Here is an 18,529-nt window from a genome sequence, read left to right as displayed (position 1 = left end):
TTGGGATGGCTTTCTCTGGCACTTTACTCAGTTTTTTTTTTTCTCTCTTTATCTAAAATTATGTTCATATATTTAGATTCCTTTTTGTTTCTTCCAGCAGGTAGAAGCTCTGTCTTTTTCACTACTCTGTTGACTAGATTGGCACCCAGTAAATATTGTCTGAATAAAATAATGAATAAGTTAATGAATAACTGTATCCAAAATAGCACACTCTTCACCTATTTGTTTATTGCTCCCTGTGGGCTGGAGCCAACAAATGAGCTTCTCTAGAGCATTGAGACCTTCTTTTCTGTATCTCTAGGTTTTAATCAGCAACAGTGTCTGACACCTTGGTGGTGCTCAGCAAATGTTTCTTAGAAAATAAAACAAAGTAAAGCAAAACTCTTAACCTACCTTTGCTAGCTGAGTAGCTGAATTTCAGGGAAAACATTCTAGATTCTTTCATTAGAATCAGTTTTACAGAATGTTTTATCCTCTACAACATACATTCCATACATCCAAACCTTGATTTTGCTTACAGCAAAATTTTACCTATATGTTTCTACTTTACATTGCAAGATAAAAACTTCACTGAATTTGAAAACAAACATATGTATGTATGTGTAAGACTGGGACATTGTGCTGTACACCAGAAATTGACATACTATAACTGACTATATACTTCAAATAAAAAAACAGACCCAGATATCTCTGTCTGTAGAATCCATGTTCTTTTTACTGCTCTAGGAGTTGTCTTTTGTCATTAAAATTCTACTGTCAGGAAAAAAAGTAGTGTTTGTTTCTTCCTGAACCTATCTTCTTGATCACTGATATGAACCTGAAGTTATAATAGAGGTAGAGGTGGGGTAGTAAGTTATCACCGGCACAAACTTTCTTCACAAATATCCCATGACCCTTCTCTTGGCAAATGCATGGAATACAAAAATATCAGGGCTAGACGTGACCTTTATTGTTTTCTAATCCAATCCTGCACTTTTCCATTTTTTGTGCAGAGGAAAATATTGAGGTCTAAAGACACTGACTGACTTACACAGGAGCAGAATATACAATCAGGTGGACAGGCAGCTATCATATTGGTGGCAACAGTAATAATCAAAGTCTTGGGGAATCTATTACTTGACAAGTAAAATGCAATTCTTGGACAAGAGAAACAGTTCTCATGCATTTACTGTACAAGGTATTTGACTGGCTTGAATCTACTCTCTGACTTAGATTCCATGTGGACATTTCAAAACTATTTGGAAAGAACCCACTGTACTTTGAAATATTTAAAGATGGTTTGTGCAGGCTGGTATTTCTGTTATAGTTTCTGTGCTGTTCCATGAGTCCTGAGGAATGTCTTATGCTGAAATGAAATTACGTTTGGGAATTTGTTTGCTATCATGATTGATTTCTATTATTCCTCACTGGATTTACGATTTATTTGAGATATAGTCAGTATATCTAAATTAAGTTGTTACCTAAGCTGGGAGATAAGCACTTCATTATCTCTCCTTTTGGTTCTTTCATATTATCATAAATTCAAACTATAGGGCTCAGTCTCCAGGAATATGGTTACTGCAGTATATTTCTTTATCATTTAACCACAATTCTCATTGTTTTATAGAAGGGTAGAACTTTCTCTTTTGGTTATGTAGTTAATGATACTGGTATATACATTACCAGTTACACATTGCTACTATCTATGGTACTAATGGCTACACATCTGTTGTCTAACTGATGGCTTCTATTTGCTTCTTGGAGAAAAAGAATATGCTGAGCATATGGTGTAGCTGGATTAATTTCTTTTTGTATCAGTTGTACCTTAACAAGTTAATGAAATTGTGATGTGTATCAAATAAACAGGTTCAAATTTCATCAGACACACTTTTTACATAACACAGCTTTTAATCACTTAATTTTGAAGTTTAAAATTATGTAAAAGTAGTTATATGCACAAGTATGAAAGAGCAAAATGTTCCCCAGAACTTTATATGTATCACTCAGTGATAAAACTTTATCAGATAAAAAGTATGCATATTAAGAATTTATAAAAGGATCTGATGAAGATTTTGATCTATAATTTTGCATTACTTTCAACTGAGAGTCTGTGCATTTATTTCTCAGAATCCCAGAATACTCTACTGACATGACCATATAAACCTATACTGCATCTTTATCTTTGTCAGTATAATCTTTTATGCAATATGGTAGTCCTTAGGGAGCGTTAATTGTTAGCTATCTCTTAGCTACTTAAAGGCAATCTTGGAACAATTACCATGTATTTATGGGAATGAGGCATTCATTTATTTATTGCCTTTCTCCTAAAAATCCCATAGCATTTGAGTTAAGAAGATAACAGTATAAATATGCTCACTTATCTTTGCGGGAATTATTTTCTCCACCTCCACCTCCCACTTCAGCATCGCTACTACGCCCTTATATGGGATTCATGCTAACAGGTTCAAATTACTATGGTTATTGCCACTCAAAAGCATACTGAATATACCTTTCTCAATTATTGTCTTTTCTCTCTCTCTCTTTTTTCTAAAATGAAACAAGGAACTTCACTTAGGAATCATACAAATTAAGCTATGTAAAGATCCCTGGTCTCAATTTTAGACAAGATTGCCAGAGATGTAAAGCAATCACTGTGTTAACTGTTTGGATGTCTTTTTGTGAAATAAACTGAGTGTTTCAAACTGGCAGACAAGAGCCATAGATTACCTAATTAAACCTATTCAGTTAATTTAGAATAAATAATTCCTACTACTACATAGGGCCAGATTATATAATAACTATTCTATATCTAATAAAATACATCGGAATACATGAAAAGTTCACAGAATGTGATTTATCAAAGGTAAAAAATAAAGACACGATCTTTGAATTTAGTGTTGGACACTTATTTCCAGATATTTCATGCATAAATATGCATGTGAGGACTTTAACAACATACTTAAATTATTTTAAATGCTTTGCCAAGAATCATAACCCAACTTTAAAATTGTCTTCTTCCTTCCAGAGAGATTAAAAACAGAAGGAGTACCTTGAAATGTCCATGTTACAGTAATGACAAAGAAGTCAGAAAATATGAAAGAATTAGCATGTTGTCTCTTCTCTGCTTCTTTCTTTTACATGATTTTTTTTTTGCTAGCTATCGAGGCATATCTGGATCTCTCCAAATTTTACATATTAGAGATAATTCCATACCTAAATATCTTCCTTATTTTAAAAAAGTAATAGTGTGTTATTTTATTCACATTGTCATTTATTTTATGTCATTTAATTCAGAGAAGACAAAGTTAAAGTATAAAACTCTTGACTTACTCACTGTGATACAGCAAAAAAAAAAAAACCAAAAAACAAAAAGCAAAACCCCATTGGTTTGTCAAACAGAATTCAGTTTGAACATCAGCCATGCCACTTACTATGGGTTAGAAGTCCTTATGTGGGTTAATTGACCTGTCTGAGCTTCAGTGGAAAATGAAGGTTCAGCAGATACTCATGAGGGTTACCATGAGAATGAAATCGTGAACTACATGGGTAGAGTTCCTGGCACATAGTACCAATATTAGCTACCATGTAATATGGCTTACTATGAGTCCCATGCTATACTACATGCTTTATACATTTATAAAATTAATCCTTACAGCATTCCTATTGACTAAGAGTTATTTTGGCCCCATTTTATAGATGCAGAAGTAAAGGATAGAGATGTTAAGTAATTTACCTAAAACTGAACAAATCTTCACTACCTGGAGTGGAATTCTAAGTGGGGCCATCTGTGTGGTTATCTACTGCAGTGTAATAAACTATCCAAAACTTAGCAACTTAAAACAACAACCATTTTCTTATCTCTCATGATTTTGTGTTAACTGGACTGAGCTGGATGGATCCTCTGCTCCACAAAGTATCAACTGCAGCTGCAGCTACCTGGTGGCAGTGGTAGTGGGAAGGGGTTGTAAGTTGTAATATCTGGGATGGTTCATCACAAGGATGGCACTCAGTACTATCTGCTGGGAGCTCAAGTAGAGCTGCTGACTAGAATGCCTCAGTTCTTCTCTTTGCTGTCCTGCATGTGGCCTCACCATATGGATTGGCTTCCCTTAGCATTGGAGGCTGGGCAACAGGAAGGAGTGTTGCAAGAGGACAAGCTCCAGTGTGCAAATAGGTAAGATGTCTCCACTTGCATCGCACTTGTTAATGTCCTACTGGCCAATGCTAGTCACATGGACAAGCCCAGAATCAATGTAAGACAGAACAACACAAGGGCATGAAGATGAGAAGGGTCTACTAAGCCCATTAAAATAACAGCCCACAGGAACAGCTGTCATCAAAAGCTCTCTTTTGTGCCCTCCAGACTATCATGGGTATCAGTAATCAGCATGTTTGTCAATGCTTTGTGAGAAGGACTTTGGAGCTTCAGACACAGAGTCAATTAAATGTTGTCAGCAAGCGTTTACACTTTCCTGCTTCCAAGTATAACATAAAATTTCAATTTCACTTAAATGATTATAAAAGAAACTTCAGTTTTATGAAAGAAAAATGAATCAAAGATTTAAAATTATTTTTATGAATTTTTAAATGCCATTTGCATTGGGTTCTATATGCTATAATTCATTAGTGAATAAAATAAGGAGAAATATTAAGCTTTATGCCTTATTATTACCCAAATAAAAGTGAATATTGCCATCTATTTCTTAGAGTATATGATTAATTTTGGGTTTTTAAGAAACTTTTTTTCAAAGAAATGGTTTTGATTCCACGATTTCTGTAAAAACAGGATTTTTACTTCAGAAACTGTAATCCTTTTCTGCATTTTGTATAAATTAAAATAATATAGTTCTAATGGCATTTATATAGACAGTTTCCATACAGAATTTTTTGTTTAAAAGCTTTACTTTAGATAAAGCATTCTATATTTGTATATGAAATTTATTTCCAAAAGAAGTATTTTACCTTAATGACCCAAAATATTTTGTTTTTCCTATTAATATTGAAATTTAGGCAGCTTTAGAAGTGAATAGCTTATAGAAATTAGGGGAAAAAATATATATGCCCCTTTACTTTTGATATATTACTTCAAGTTAAATTAGGCAAATGATTTACAGGTAATAAAAAACATTTCAAAGCGGTTTGGTGACCAATGCAAACTCTGAAAATGTCATAGCCTAATATCAGGACTCTCAGGGGTGATAGCTGAAGATGATATTTGAACGAAGTTATCCCCTAAATGGCCATGATATTGCTATTAAGCCTTTTTTTTTTTTTTAAGGAACTGAGCTAGATGTATAAAAGAGGCAAAGAAGATAACCAGTACTTACTTTTTGTGACAACACCTTCTAAGCGAATGATATTTGGGTGGTCAAACTGACCCATGATACTAGCTTCTCTTAGAAAATCTCTTCTTTGCCGATCCACATGGCCACCTTTCAAAGTTTTGATGGCAACTGGGATCTCTCTTTTTCCTGGTGTCTTCAAACGCCCGCTACAGACTTCTCCAAATTCACCTAAAAATATGAACAAAAGTAGTTAGTTGTTTAAACAGAATACTTATATTCCAGAAAAACTGAATGGTCATACAGTACCGTCTTTTTGTGTTTTAACATAATGACTCTGAAGTGTGTTATTTTTATATAGAGATCTCTTTCTTAAAAATTAAATTTGTAATGTCAATATGTTTGTCAGCATCATTTATAATGAATAATGGAATGCATTTTCATATGCTGTACCACAGGAACTACCATTGACAGATAACCCCGATCTGCTGAGAAATTATGACTAGCAGAATGGGTGATGCTAATGTAACTCTATAGAAAAGCAATCACTGCATAACATTTCCTGTTCCTGTTCTCAATACCGATATATGGGCCAAATGCCTGCTCTGTTCAGGGAATCCATCAGGCATGTGTAGTTGATTTGATCCCATAGACCATATGTCTGGGCTTCACTGCCATTAGAAATCAATGCTAGGGTCAACTGGTATATGAACATACTGAAAAACCACACTGAACATAACTATAGTAAGTGATTATACAGGCTAAATTATAAGTCACATGGTTTGAATACAAATACAGTAAGATTATCCATGGTTCAGCAATGGCTCCATTGGGTAGATTAAATACTAGCCAAGTATTTATCATGAATTTACTACATATATCCAGTGCTAGAGTGCTGTGAATTTCAAAGAAGTATAAGACTCTGTTCTTAGTATAGTAGGTCTCTATTATAGTCTAGTACGAGACTTTAGATGAAACACGAAATAATGAAACACTTAGGAAACTAAGAACCAATCCCTGCAAATGCTGTATATTAGTTAAGTAAAAAGAATGGGAGCTGGAAGACTTCTTGGAGGAGGTGGACTTCTGCTGGATGTTGAATGATGGGTAGGATTTGGATATTCAAGAAGAGCATCAAAATTCTAGACAGAAGTACATGGAGTGAGGGAAATGAAGACAAAGATTTAAAGGTCGGAAACAGTAAAGAGAATGATGTGGACACCGGGCATTATGAAGACAAGGCTGAAGAGAGGGGTTATTGTGGAAAAGAAGGTTGGAGGCTTTCTCAGCACAATGCAATAAATTCAATAAAGCTTGAGATTCCAAACTTAATTTTTCTAGGGCCAATTACCTGCATTTACTTAAAAGCATACTGCTTGATCCCAAACTTATTCACCTATGAAGTAAACACAATAATAAAACCTTCCATAATTATACAATGTCCCCTCCACATAAGGATGCTGGGAAGATCAAAAGTGATAAATTTTTGAGAGTGCTTATAAACTGTAAAGTACTATTCATGTACTTTAAATTACATAAATCTTCAGAAGAGTGAAGAATGAAAATTAAAATATCTTCAGTTGGTTTATTAGGCAGCAGGTCTGGCCAAAAGCAAATGCTCTATAAGCTGAAGTGCAGAGGATCAAGTTAAATTTTTGTAGTACCTCAGATTTCAATTATCCCTATTTTCTTTAGACCAATTCATTATAGTCAACTAAATGTTGACTATTCATGAATATTAACTACCTTTTGGTATAGAAGCTAAGATTTTCTTGTAAGTGAAAAAAAAAAAACCAGAAAGGAATGAAGCCAAACTTTGCTTCCTAAATTATGTGTAAACATGTCCATTAGAAATAGAAAGCAGTCTAGCAAGAGTTTATATATATATATATATATATATATATATATATATATATATATATATATATATGACTATATACATATATATGAGACAAACAAACAAATAAGCAAACAGAAAACACTGACTAGAATGTGGTCCCTAAATTCAGTGCATATGATATTGGGGTTTTACAAAACTTGCATAATTTGACATCAAAATAAGAATAGTCTTTTTTTTTTTTTTCATAATGATGCTCTCAACCTGTTGGAAGTTAAATGTTTTTATGTTCACGGGAGAAAGAAGCCATAGCTTTCCAGTTTTGTTTGTAATAGTATTTTTGATTTTTTAAAGATTTTTCTGTTGGACATAAAAAAATTGGAAACTGATAGAAATTTTAAACATTTTTCTATTGATACTCTGAACCTTGAGAGTAAAAGTATATGTACCTGTTTAAATTAATGTCTGATACAACCAGGCCTACTAAGATACTTGAAATTCCTTCTCACATCACTCTGGTTTGCTACAATGAATATCCAGAACAAGGAAAATACTTTTTCTTTTTATTTTGTCTTAAAAATCTGTTAGTACATCTAACAATTTAACAATATTTTAAAACCCCTCACCTGCCACAAGCCTAGACTGCAAGTGATTTTCTGTTAACATTTCATAGTCATTCATATAAACTTTTGAACATAGTAAAATGAATAGCAAACTCTGTTGGTATTTTATCAAAATAGACATAGTGGCAATTTACTTTGGTTTTCTGTTGTCTGAAATTCATGTATCTTATTAACAGTAGGCAGGCATTTTCTTCATGTCAAGCTTTGCGTTATCAAGCTGTTATCACACTTATTTCAGTGACACTAAATATGGCTGCCTCAATTAAAGATCTGAGACTCCTAGGGCATTCTTCAGTCAAAATCCAGAAAATTCAGTCACAGAATGTATTAAAACCCTTATCTGTGGTAGGCCTGGATGTATCAGACAAATCAGGCAGAGAGGAAGAAATATTTTAAATTAAATGTGTACTGTCAAGTATCGCCAAAGACTGATCCATTATATGACTAAGTTTGTAGCACAAGTGGAGGACCTGTATAGAATAAGTAAGAGAATTCATTCCTTAATAAGATCTGTGGATGTTTATATATACTGGTTAGTTTATCATTAACTCATTGACTATAGGAATATCGTGTTAACTACCTTTTTTTTTTCTTTAACCAATCATTGTCACCATCATTATTACAAAGCCAGCACTTACATAGTGCTTATCATGAGCCAGGTCTAAAAACTTAATATATATTTTAATCTTGACAACAAATCTTTGAGGCAGGTACCATTATTATCCTCACTTTGCAGGTGAGGAAACTGAGGCACATGAGTTAAATAACTTGTCCATGGTGACATAATTAGAAGTGGTAGAGTTGTAATTTTAACCTAGGCAGTCTGGCTCCAGAATCCATGCTTATGATCACTATTCTCTGCTGTCTGGGATGCTTGTCATTATTAATGTTGTTAATACTTCCTTGCATTACTATGCTAAATTCCCAATTGGTAACAATGGTGTCCTCAAATCAACTATTATACAGTGTTCAAACACATTGACTGGATATGCAAAGGTAGATGGAATGATAAAACCATATGCTAGGAATCGTTCACTATACAATGGAAACAGAGACCTAGCTTAATCATGCTGTATATTAGCTGGTCTGGAAAAATCAATACATCCTACCTAGTCTTAAGAGAGCAAAGAAAAATATATCTAGGCTAACTGATCTGCCACTGACAGCCCATACACTAGCTCACAGTACCATCCATCTCCCTGGATGGTGGTAAAACCTTTCTGGACAAGCAATTTTGTTGTATAATATACAGAGTCATATGAAAATACCAGTTAGAATTGGGTTTTCCACATAAAGCCTATATAATCTAACTGAAACTGTGAGAGGAGAGTGGAGGCAATGAGGGGAAATCTGCCCTAGAGGACTGTCACTTCACCATCCCCTGGAGGCTTTCAGAAATTTGACTCCTGCTGTTCTGAGATTCTGGTATTCCCTTACCTACCACCCCTTGAGAGTTGCTGAAGCAAAGAGCCACACTTCTGATTTTTTTTTTAAACTTACCTCTCAAATGTAATGAGGTGTTTCCTTCTTCACACGTGCTGTTTCCCTTTGATGAGGATGCTGCCCACAAGTTGCCCCCCTTCCTCCCTTGTCTCCACCCTCAGTCCTTCTCTACATGATGGCTTCTTATTAGCAATAAAGGCCAAGCTTTGAGATCCCCCTTCAGAAACTTTCTCTGATTTAGTCCCCAACCACCATCAGTTCCTTATAAGTGAGAAAAAAACAGCAGCTCTACAATCAGAAGCTGGCCTCGCTCTCAGAGCTGGGCACTGTTATTCTCCTGTAAGACATTATACCAATCTCGACAAGGTTACTTTGAGACCTTGATAAAATGAGACTGAGCAAGGTTACTGCATAGCTTTGCCTAAGCATAGACAAAGGCCAGGTCACAGTGCCAAAAATACTACATATCTCCTCCTCTCTTGGCTAAAATGAATGGCTGCTCCTTCTCTACCAATTATAACCTTATTCTTGTTCTAGTCTCCCCTTCCTGTAGATAAGATTCACTAAGATACTATGGCATCAGTCCTATAGTTAAGGCCCAGTATCATGTGCTGCTTTGACATCTGGGGGGAAACCAGGAGGGCCTCCAATACCCTCACCATAGGTTCTCCTCCTCACTCTGCTCCCACAGATAAGGTCCTCCAGCCAAACAACCCTCTTATCCCTGAATAGCAGATTTCACTTTCCTGCCAGTCTGTGGAATGATTCAAGCAAGCTGATCACATCCTCCTGAGGGAAGGCGGGGGGCACCCTACCCTCTTGATACTACAAAGCTTGCTTCCCAGAATCCCTGGCTGTCCACTCAGTTCTCAAGCATAACCCCTGAGTGGCCCTAGGTGGCATGTGGTGTTTTGCCTCCTCCCCTGGGGTCTTAAATGTATGTAATTTATAAATACCTGCTAATCGCATCTGTCCAATGTCAGGTGTTGCATATTTGGCAAACCCAGGGAGAATACGAGGCAATGAGAACAGATACTCAACCACAGTTTGCCACTGCTTCCTGACAGCATTTAATCTGGAGCAAACTCCTGCTTCCTTAGACCCTCTCTCAAATCACCCAACCAAAGCCCAAATGCTTTAATAGATTCTTTCTAACACCCTCTGACACACACTATGGTTCCCTAAGGTATGTGTTTTCCCTCACTGAAATAAGCAGTACACCCAGCTTTTTCAACTATAGTGTGATTATGGGGTCTTTGACTTGAGATTATTAGCATAATATATTTACTGCATGGCACTTCTGACTATGTGAAATGATCTTTGAAATTCATTTTTAACTAGTTTACACATTTATTAACTATCCCTCCATTTCAACACCTCCCCTTAACCCCGTCCTGTCAACTGTAATATAAGTCATGTAGGAATGAGCCTTAACTATTTCTATTACAAATTGTATGTTTAGTACATCATAAACACTACTTTAATATTTGTTGCCTCAATGAAATGAATGAATTAAAGGAAAAAATGACTCTAGACCCAAAGTTGGGATATCTTAGAGTAGAGATAGACAAAAGTCTCCAATATGCTAACTTTTAAAATTTGCATACTGTCTTTTCCTTTTGTTTCATTTTGTACAGCTAAGAGACACCTTGAAACCTTTTTAGTCTGTGGGTTTTTTTTTTTTTTTTTTTGGTCTTAACTCCACAATTCATTTTCTGTAAAGGAAATAGGAAGATTTATGTGTCGTATAAAGAAAGAGTTAAAAAGAAGAGGTATAGAGGAAAAAACATATAACAGATTTTAAATTGAGTTCTAGAGAGATTTGTTAGTCTCTTGAGGTCTTAAGGTAAATTCCATTATTATTAATGTTATCAAGAGGGTCACCTACTCAATCGTATTCACTGCCTGTCTTTCAAGGATGAAATATCAGAATCCTTATGACTAATTCTGCCTGATTTCTTTCTGATACATAGCACACATTCTACATATAAAAGAGAACAACATTTTTTGAAAACATAACCTGACACCAGTTGAAGTCATATTTGAATGCCTCTGATTCAACTTCACAGAAAGGTTCACCATAATGCAAGATTTCTCATGCTTAACAAGGCCTGTGAGTGGGAAGAGTCGACTAAGACACGGAAGAGAACAGGTTCTCACAAGTCAAGGCTTCTATTTCTGGCCTCGCCACTAATCTGTTTTGCGGTGTTGGAGGAAGCTTTATTAGTTTTTCCTGCTTTAGTTTCATTGCGGGTAGGTTAAATACATACCACCTGTCTACTTCTTGAGAGATAAAGATTAATGTGTACATTTTTGCAAAGCTTTTGGAGTCTAAGAAAAATTCCATGTAACTACTGGGTTTTTTTAAATTATACCGATACCAGAGAGGAGATGTTAAATATGTCACTCTAAGTATCCTCCACTGATTGCTAGATTCTTAAAGCCCAGGCCAGGGAGCAGGATTTCTCTAAGACATGAGAATGAGGTTTTTAAACTTCTTACCAAACAGCATGTCAGGATTTTTTCAGTGACTAAGTTCAGTAACACATTCTCCATTTTTCCCCACGCCACACTCCAAATGTCAGACAGCCGCCTTTTCTTTTTCAGCAAGGTCTTATTCTTTTCTGCTATAACATGCTCTCAAATACAGTACTGTCCTCAAGGAGATCAAAGATTTCTCTCTCCTGATACCATACAGTCCAGTATATTACTTACTTGTTGGATACTCTAATTCATATCATTTTGACTTTTCAAACTCACTGATACCTCAACCCCTAGAAGACCGTTTTAATCCAGTGTCTCTTCCTATACCACATGGCCTCTCTGACCACCTGACTTCTTGCCTCAAGGTATATTAAAAGAGCTTCTCTTTAGACTACAAAATATTTGCATTTCAAAACTCTGCTTGATGCTCTATCAAAATTGATTCTCTATTCTGCCATCAGAAAAATCGTTTCAGAAATAAAATCTAATTTAAAAACTCTCTGTGGAATACAGACTTGTGGTTACCAGGGGGGTGGAGGGTGGGAAGGGATAGACTGGGATTTCAAAATTGTAGAATAGATAAACAAGATTACACTGTATAGCACAGGGAAATATACACAAAATGTTATGATAACTCACAGAGAAAAAAATGTGACAATGAGTGTGTATATGTCCATGAATGACTGAAAAATTGTGCTGAACACTGGAATTTGACACAACATTGTAAAATGATTATAAATCAATAAAAAATGTTAAAAAAATAAAATAAAATAGCAATTGAAAAAAAATTTAAAAAAAATAAAAACTCTGTGACTTAGAGAAAGTTACTGAATGTCTTCAAATCTCAGTTTCCTTATCTAAAAAATGTGACTTATCTGTTTTGCAGAATTATAAGAAGTAAAGGGACTGCCTCTGGCTTCCACTAGCTTCCATACGCTTCCACTAGCCCTGCAGCTACCATTTCTCTGCAAATAAAACCTAGGACCAATCCAACCATCGGCCAGTCTCTCCTCCCACAGTCAGGTTACTGAGCACCCTGCACTGGATCTCGGTGTTACTAGAAATGTATAGTTTTTTTCTCAGCTATATTCCCTTTTCAGTACACAGACTATCTCAGGGTAATAGCTTTCACTACCACCAGCTACTGCTTTTAGGCTGTTAAGTTTCAAATCTACACTTGCAGCTCAGACTTCTCTCTTGAACTCCAGACTTGTATAACCACTGAGAGGTCTCCTAAGGGCAGTCCTGTCATTATCTTTTACACTAGCAGCATTGGGCTACTATTAAAAAATACTATAGATTGGGTGGTTTAAACAACAGAAGTTTATTTTCTCATAGTTTTTAAGGCTTGGAAAGAACAAGGTGCCAGATAACTGAGTTCCTGGTGAGAGCTCTCTTTCTGGCCTGTGGATAGCCACATTCTAATTGTCTCCTCATGTGGCCCTTATTGGTGAGGCCATGGGGAGAAAAGAGATCTCTCTCTTCCTCTTCTTATAAAGCCACCAGTCCTATCAGTAGGTCCTTATGATCTCATTTAACCTTAATTAAAACCTAGAAGCCCTATTTCCAAATTCAGCCACATTGGGGGTTAGGGCTTTAACACAGGGCTGAAGGGACACAGTTCAGTCCATAGCATCTCTTCAAACTCATTTTCCTGTCTTCATTCTGTAATTTATGTGGTAGCTGTGGTTGGTTGAATATTGGCTCTCCAAAGATGTCCACATTCTAATTCACAGACTCTGTGAATATGTTACCTTGTATAGCAATATTACAGATATATTAAGATAATAATTTTGAGATGTGATTATCCTGGACAATCCAGTTGGGCCCAACGGGTTCTTATAAAAGGGAAGCAGGATGGACAGTCAGAGAAGGAAATGAGATGATGGAAACAGAGGTAAGACAAGTCAGAGAAAGACTTGAAAATGCTAAGCTGCTGGCTTTGAAGATGGGGAAAGGGACACAAGCCCAGGAATGCAGGAGACCTTTAGAAGTTGGAAGTCAAGGAAACAGATCGTTCCCTCATGTGCCCAGAATCCATCAGTACTGTCAACTCCCAGGGTTTTAACCCAGTGAGACTGATTTTGGACTTCTGACTTCCAGAACTGTAAAATAATTATTTTGTATTTTTATTAAGGCAGTAATTTAAAAAAATACATGGATGGAGAGATTTGCAGGTGCTAACTACTACATATAAAATAGATAAACAACAAATTTCTTCTGCATAGCACAGAGAACTCTAGTCAGTATCTTATAGTAATGTATAATGAAAAAGAATATGAAAATGAATATATGTATGTGTATGTATAACTGACATATTATGCTGTACACCAGAAACTGATGCAAAATTGTAAACTGACTATACTTCAATTAAAAAAAAAAAAAAAGAAAGAAGAATCCAAACAAAACCCATGGATGGCTTTTAGCACAGAATGAGTGCTCCAATACTAGTTTCCATTTTAGGCTGGATAATATACCCCTCCTAACCATGACTCCTTATTACTCTCCATTGTGCACCTTTTACATTCTTCTGTTAACAGGACTTCTCTCATTAGCTGTGAGTTTCTGTTCACTCATTTCTCTCACGACACTGCGAAAATTTTGAGCACAGGGATTCTGTCTTCATTGTAATTCCCAGTGTCTATCATTGTGACCAGCACGGATAACTAATGTTTACTGAACAGACGAGTGGACAGACATCCTCACGTTAGACACCTTCATCAGTATTGAGCTCTCTATGTGGAAGTACACACTAAACATCTTCCAGTGTTATTTGAGAGGGCAACCATGAGAGAATATCATTTACCCCAGCATGTGAATTCTTGCACAAGCAAAGTAAGACATTTTGGAATTCAGTCAGGCAATAAACATGATCAGTATTCACAGTGGAGGACTTGTGTTTAGACAAGCATGACTAAGAGAAGCTAGTGGACTGTCAGCTCTAGTGGTCAAAATGTTTTCAAAAGAGGGAGAAAAAGCAGCTTTCCAAAAACATGTAGATGATTATTTTGATTTAAAAAGCCAATGAGTGTCCTGAGTTACTATTAAAAATGATATTATGCAATTTTTTAATAGCAATAGAGACTTTGAATAGCTTTAATATACCAAAGGTTTATAATGGAACTAAATAATATTAGTTCATTTTATCTTAGACTACAGAAAATATACATTGATAATCACTAACACCTCTGTAAATTAAACCATGATTCAGAATTGCAGACATTTTTATGTGATTATTTATTCTCAAGGGATAATAACAGACAGATGTTCTAATAAAATAAACATTAAAAAGTTTTTCATGTTAAAGTGCTATTTTCACTAATGTAAACATTATTTTAGGCAAACTTTTATTCAGTCAGTTTTGTGTCTCAGAAGACATTAATTGTGTTTTATCTATTAAAAAGTTTATGCTTCATTATTTTATTTATTCAAAAGATAATGTTTTCACTGAGTCTAGATTGCAATATATACCATTATTATATGTACTTCTAGGAAGGAAATACTATTGTCAATTAAACTATGAATGCTATCAATTGCAGGATGCTACCTAAATTCACTGATATTAAAATGAGAAAATTTACTAGAGCAAAACCAAAAGAAGAGGAGAAATCGCCCATAGGCCCAATAACTGGAATACAATCTTATTTTGGTGTATATATTTCTAATCTATTTCACAAGCATAAAGTTTATTTTTTTTTTCTTTAAGTTATGCTCCTTCTATATGGTATTTTTATGTATATACTTAAGACACTTTATTGACTTGGTATTATAGTATATGTAGTTTCCATGCTATTACATATAACATAATTTAATTTAAAAAATCTCTTTTTAAAGAGCTTTGTAATCAGTTCCCAATTTTTCTCTTACTGAAAAAAAAGTTTTTATTATCAAATGTCATATAAGTCATTATTATAAGCATTACAGAGCAACATTTTTGCCATTTAAAATTTGTTACAATTTCACTAACTAAACAAATAAGCACTTTCAATATAATTATTGAAACAAATCCAACAGAAGTGAAGAAATAATTTTTGGCCAATGATATATCCAACCTAAGAAAAATGCCCAGCATTACATTTCATTAATCTTAAAATATAAGTAAAAAACTCTTTTCCTAGCTCACAGCTTTGACTGGAATAAAATTTTAATATTCTTTGAAAGAGTTAGTGTATCTGTATTTTTAGAATTATGCATTTGGTAAAATTTGCTCCCCAAACCCTAAATTTCTGGATGTGAAATTCCTTTGTGGGCAAAAAATTGTTAGATACTGATACAGTTATGGAATGGATATAGAACAATATAGGATCTTACTTCTCTTGAATTTTTGTAATATACAATGTTCTAGAAACTTGTCTGCTTTATCCAGTTTTTACATTTACCGTCATAAAGCTGTTTATATTTTCCTATTGATTTTTAAATATTTGTTTATTGGTAGTTATAGCCTTCCCTTTTGCATCTGTAATACTGCTTACTTATGCCTTATATTTTTCTTGATCTATTTTGTCAGTTTTATAGTTTAATATTTTTAAGAAAATAATTTTTGATTTTGTTGCTATTTTGTTTTCTATTTACTATTTTAAATATTTTCTTTAATATTCCTCTCCCACTTTCTCTGTGATTATTTTACTCCTCTTTTTCTAAATTGTTAAGTTAGATGCCTAGATCATTAAGTTTTAGTAGTTCATTTCTAAAATAAGCATTTTAAGGCTATATATGCATTAACCTCTCAAGTACTGCATTTGTTGTACCCCTTAAATTTTAAAATGTTTTCATTATTATTTAGTTGTACAGGTTTTCTAATTTATATTAAACTAACCCATGAGTTATTTAAAAATACGTCTTCAGCTAATTTTTTATGTTACCTTTTTATTATTTCTAAGCTAATTGTATTTTGGTTAGAAATATATTCTGTAAAAATCTGAGTTGTTGCAAACTGCTTTATGGCCTAGTATGTGATCAGTTTTCATTAATATTTTGTGTACATAAAGAGAATGTGATTTGGAAAATTTAGGATTATTATTTTGTCTACATATTCATCAGGCAGAATTTGTTAATTGTATTGTTAACGTCCTCTAGCCTCACTGATTTTTTTCAACTTGATCTAGCAATTATTAAAGGAAATGTATCAAAAATTCCATTCAAAATCTATACTTTTGGTATGGTACCTGCAACTCTAAGTTTAAAACTATATACTATTTCAAGTGCGCCCAAATTAGCCAGGAATAGCAGTAGCCACCCCAGATTAGATGGCACCAGATATCACGTCTGAAAGGAAAAATAATGAGTTCAACTCTATGACTTTAGCTCTTCAAGAGTATCTGCTAAAACTACAGAAACAACGTCTAGTCTTACTTATCAGATTAAAAGCTCAAGAAATGGTTGATAGCTGCAATATTATCATAAGTTTCAAGTACTTTCTAAGTTTAACCAAATTTTATTTTGCTTTGTAGATTTTTCAGGGGGAGGTTAATTAGATTTACTTATTTACTTATCTATTTATTATTTTTTAATAGAGGTACTGGGGATTGAATCCAGGACCTTGTGCATGCTAAACATGTACTCTAACATTGAGCTATGCCCTCCCGACCAGCACACTGTGTTTTAAAATCAAGAGTGAAAAAGCATAAGTTAAAACAAAAACTCACTAGGCCAATGGAAGATAGAAGTAAAGACAAAAATTCATAATAATGTAAATATATATATATATATCATATGACTTTGAAATTTGAGATTAATAAGTCACAGAATTTTCAGAAACTTCAAAAAACATGTGCAGACATATAAGACTGCAAGCAGAGCAGAGAGAGATGCTAAATATTTGTCATTGTTTCTGTTTCTTTTTTCTCTTTTGAATAATGAAAAGACAGATGATTCCTTTGAATTTCACTACGCAGAAAATCATGAATCAGGGAAAATAGGACAGTGTCTGTGTTCATGTTAGTGGAATAAACGAAAGCTGCATGTCACTTGTCATGGATGCTGTTTCTTTTTGATTAGAAAAGAACAGTCAGAAAAAATATCTACAGCTAAAAAGTAAAATCTATTGCAAATGTATATAGAGAGAAATTTTTGTGATATTATAAAACTAGTATTTCCACACACTGGCTGCTATCTTTAGATAAAAACAGATCAATCTATTTTTTGATCCATCATTTGCTTTCATTTTTATTTAATCAAAAGTAAGCACAACATGCTCTTTAAACAAAACATGTTGAATAATATGGATTATTAATTGGTTTTTAACATCAAACATTTAAAGTTTAAGAAGATAAATAAGAAACAATTCTAATAGTCTTATTTCATGTTGTGAAAAATGACATGAAAAGGGTTTGGATTAAAAATAAGGCAGAGTCAGAAACCAATATCTATTAGAAGATATTAGAAGAATACATTTACTTTTGAGGGCTCTCCAGGGCTTGTCTCAATTTTGTAGAGCACTGAAAACACAGTAGGTCTTGCAATTGTTTAAAAATGGTAGCATGAACATGTGCTTATCTCCCTTCCCTGTCTGATACCCCTCTAACAATAGAAAAGAAAACACTAAACCCTTAAAGACAAAGGAGCAGTGAGGGGACTTCAGTGGATGAGAGCTTGAAGCAAACTTTTGAAGATGGAAAGTGACTGGAGAGTATTGATGGGTGCAGTAGGGCATAAAAAGGGAGAGAAGAGGTTGCTTTTGTTTAGAGGAGAGAAATTCACATGGCAGAACCATAGATGGACTCTTGGCTCGGTTGCAACCATTATGGCAAAGGGCAGGAGTGAGTCATGGGCTCTAAATAGGGCAAGGGTATATGGTGAAAGTTTTACAAGGAAGAGTTGACCTCTAATTTCTACAAAATATCAGAAAATTCTTTTCTGGAAAAAAAATATTTCCTTGGAAA

The 18,529-nt window shown here is 34.4% G+C and overlaps 1 protein-coding gene across 5 annotated transcripts in view; it reads right to left on the bottom strand.

Annotated features, from left to right (window-relative positions):
* EPHA6 (EPH receptor A6) overlaps positions 1–18,529 on the bottom strand; it is a 743,078-nt gene that overhangs the window by 193,894 nt on the left and 530,655 nt on the right. For all 5 annotated transcript variants that reach the window (XM_074361623.1, XM_074361631.1, XM_074361637.1 and 2 more), the window contains one exon: positions 5,307–5,492. In XM_074361623.1, the coding sequence (XP_074217724.1) occupies positions 5,307–5,492 (186 nt within the window). The remainder of the gene's footprint in view (positions 1–5,306; positions 5,493–18,529) is intronic.

The sequence above is a fragment of the Camelus bactrianus genome, chromosome 1 (assembly GCF_048773025.1).
Source record: "Camelus bactrianus isolate YW-2024 breed Bactrian camel chromosome 1, ASM4877302v1, whole genome shotgun sequence".
Classification (NCBI taxonomy): Eukaryota; Metazoa; Chordata; class Mammalia; order Artiodactyla; family Camelidae; genus Camelus; species Camelus bactrianus.
The sequence above is the reverse complement of the archived record's forward strand: the minus strand, read 5'-3'. Positions and strand labels throughout refer to the sequence as shown.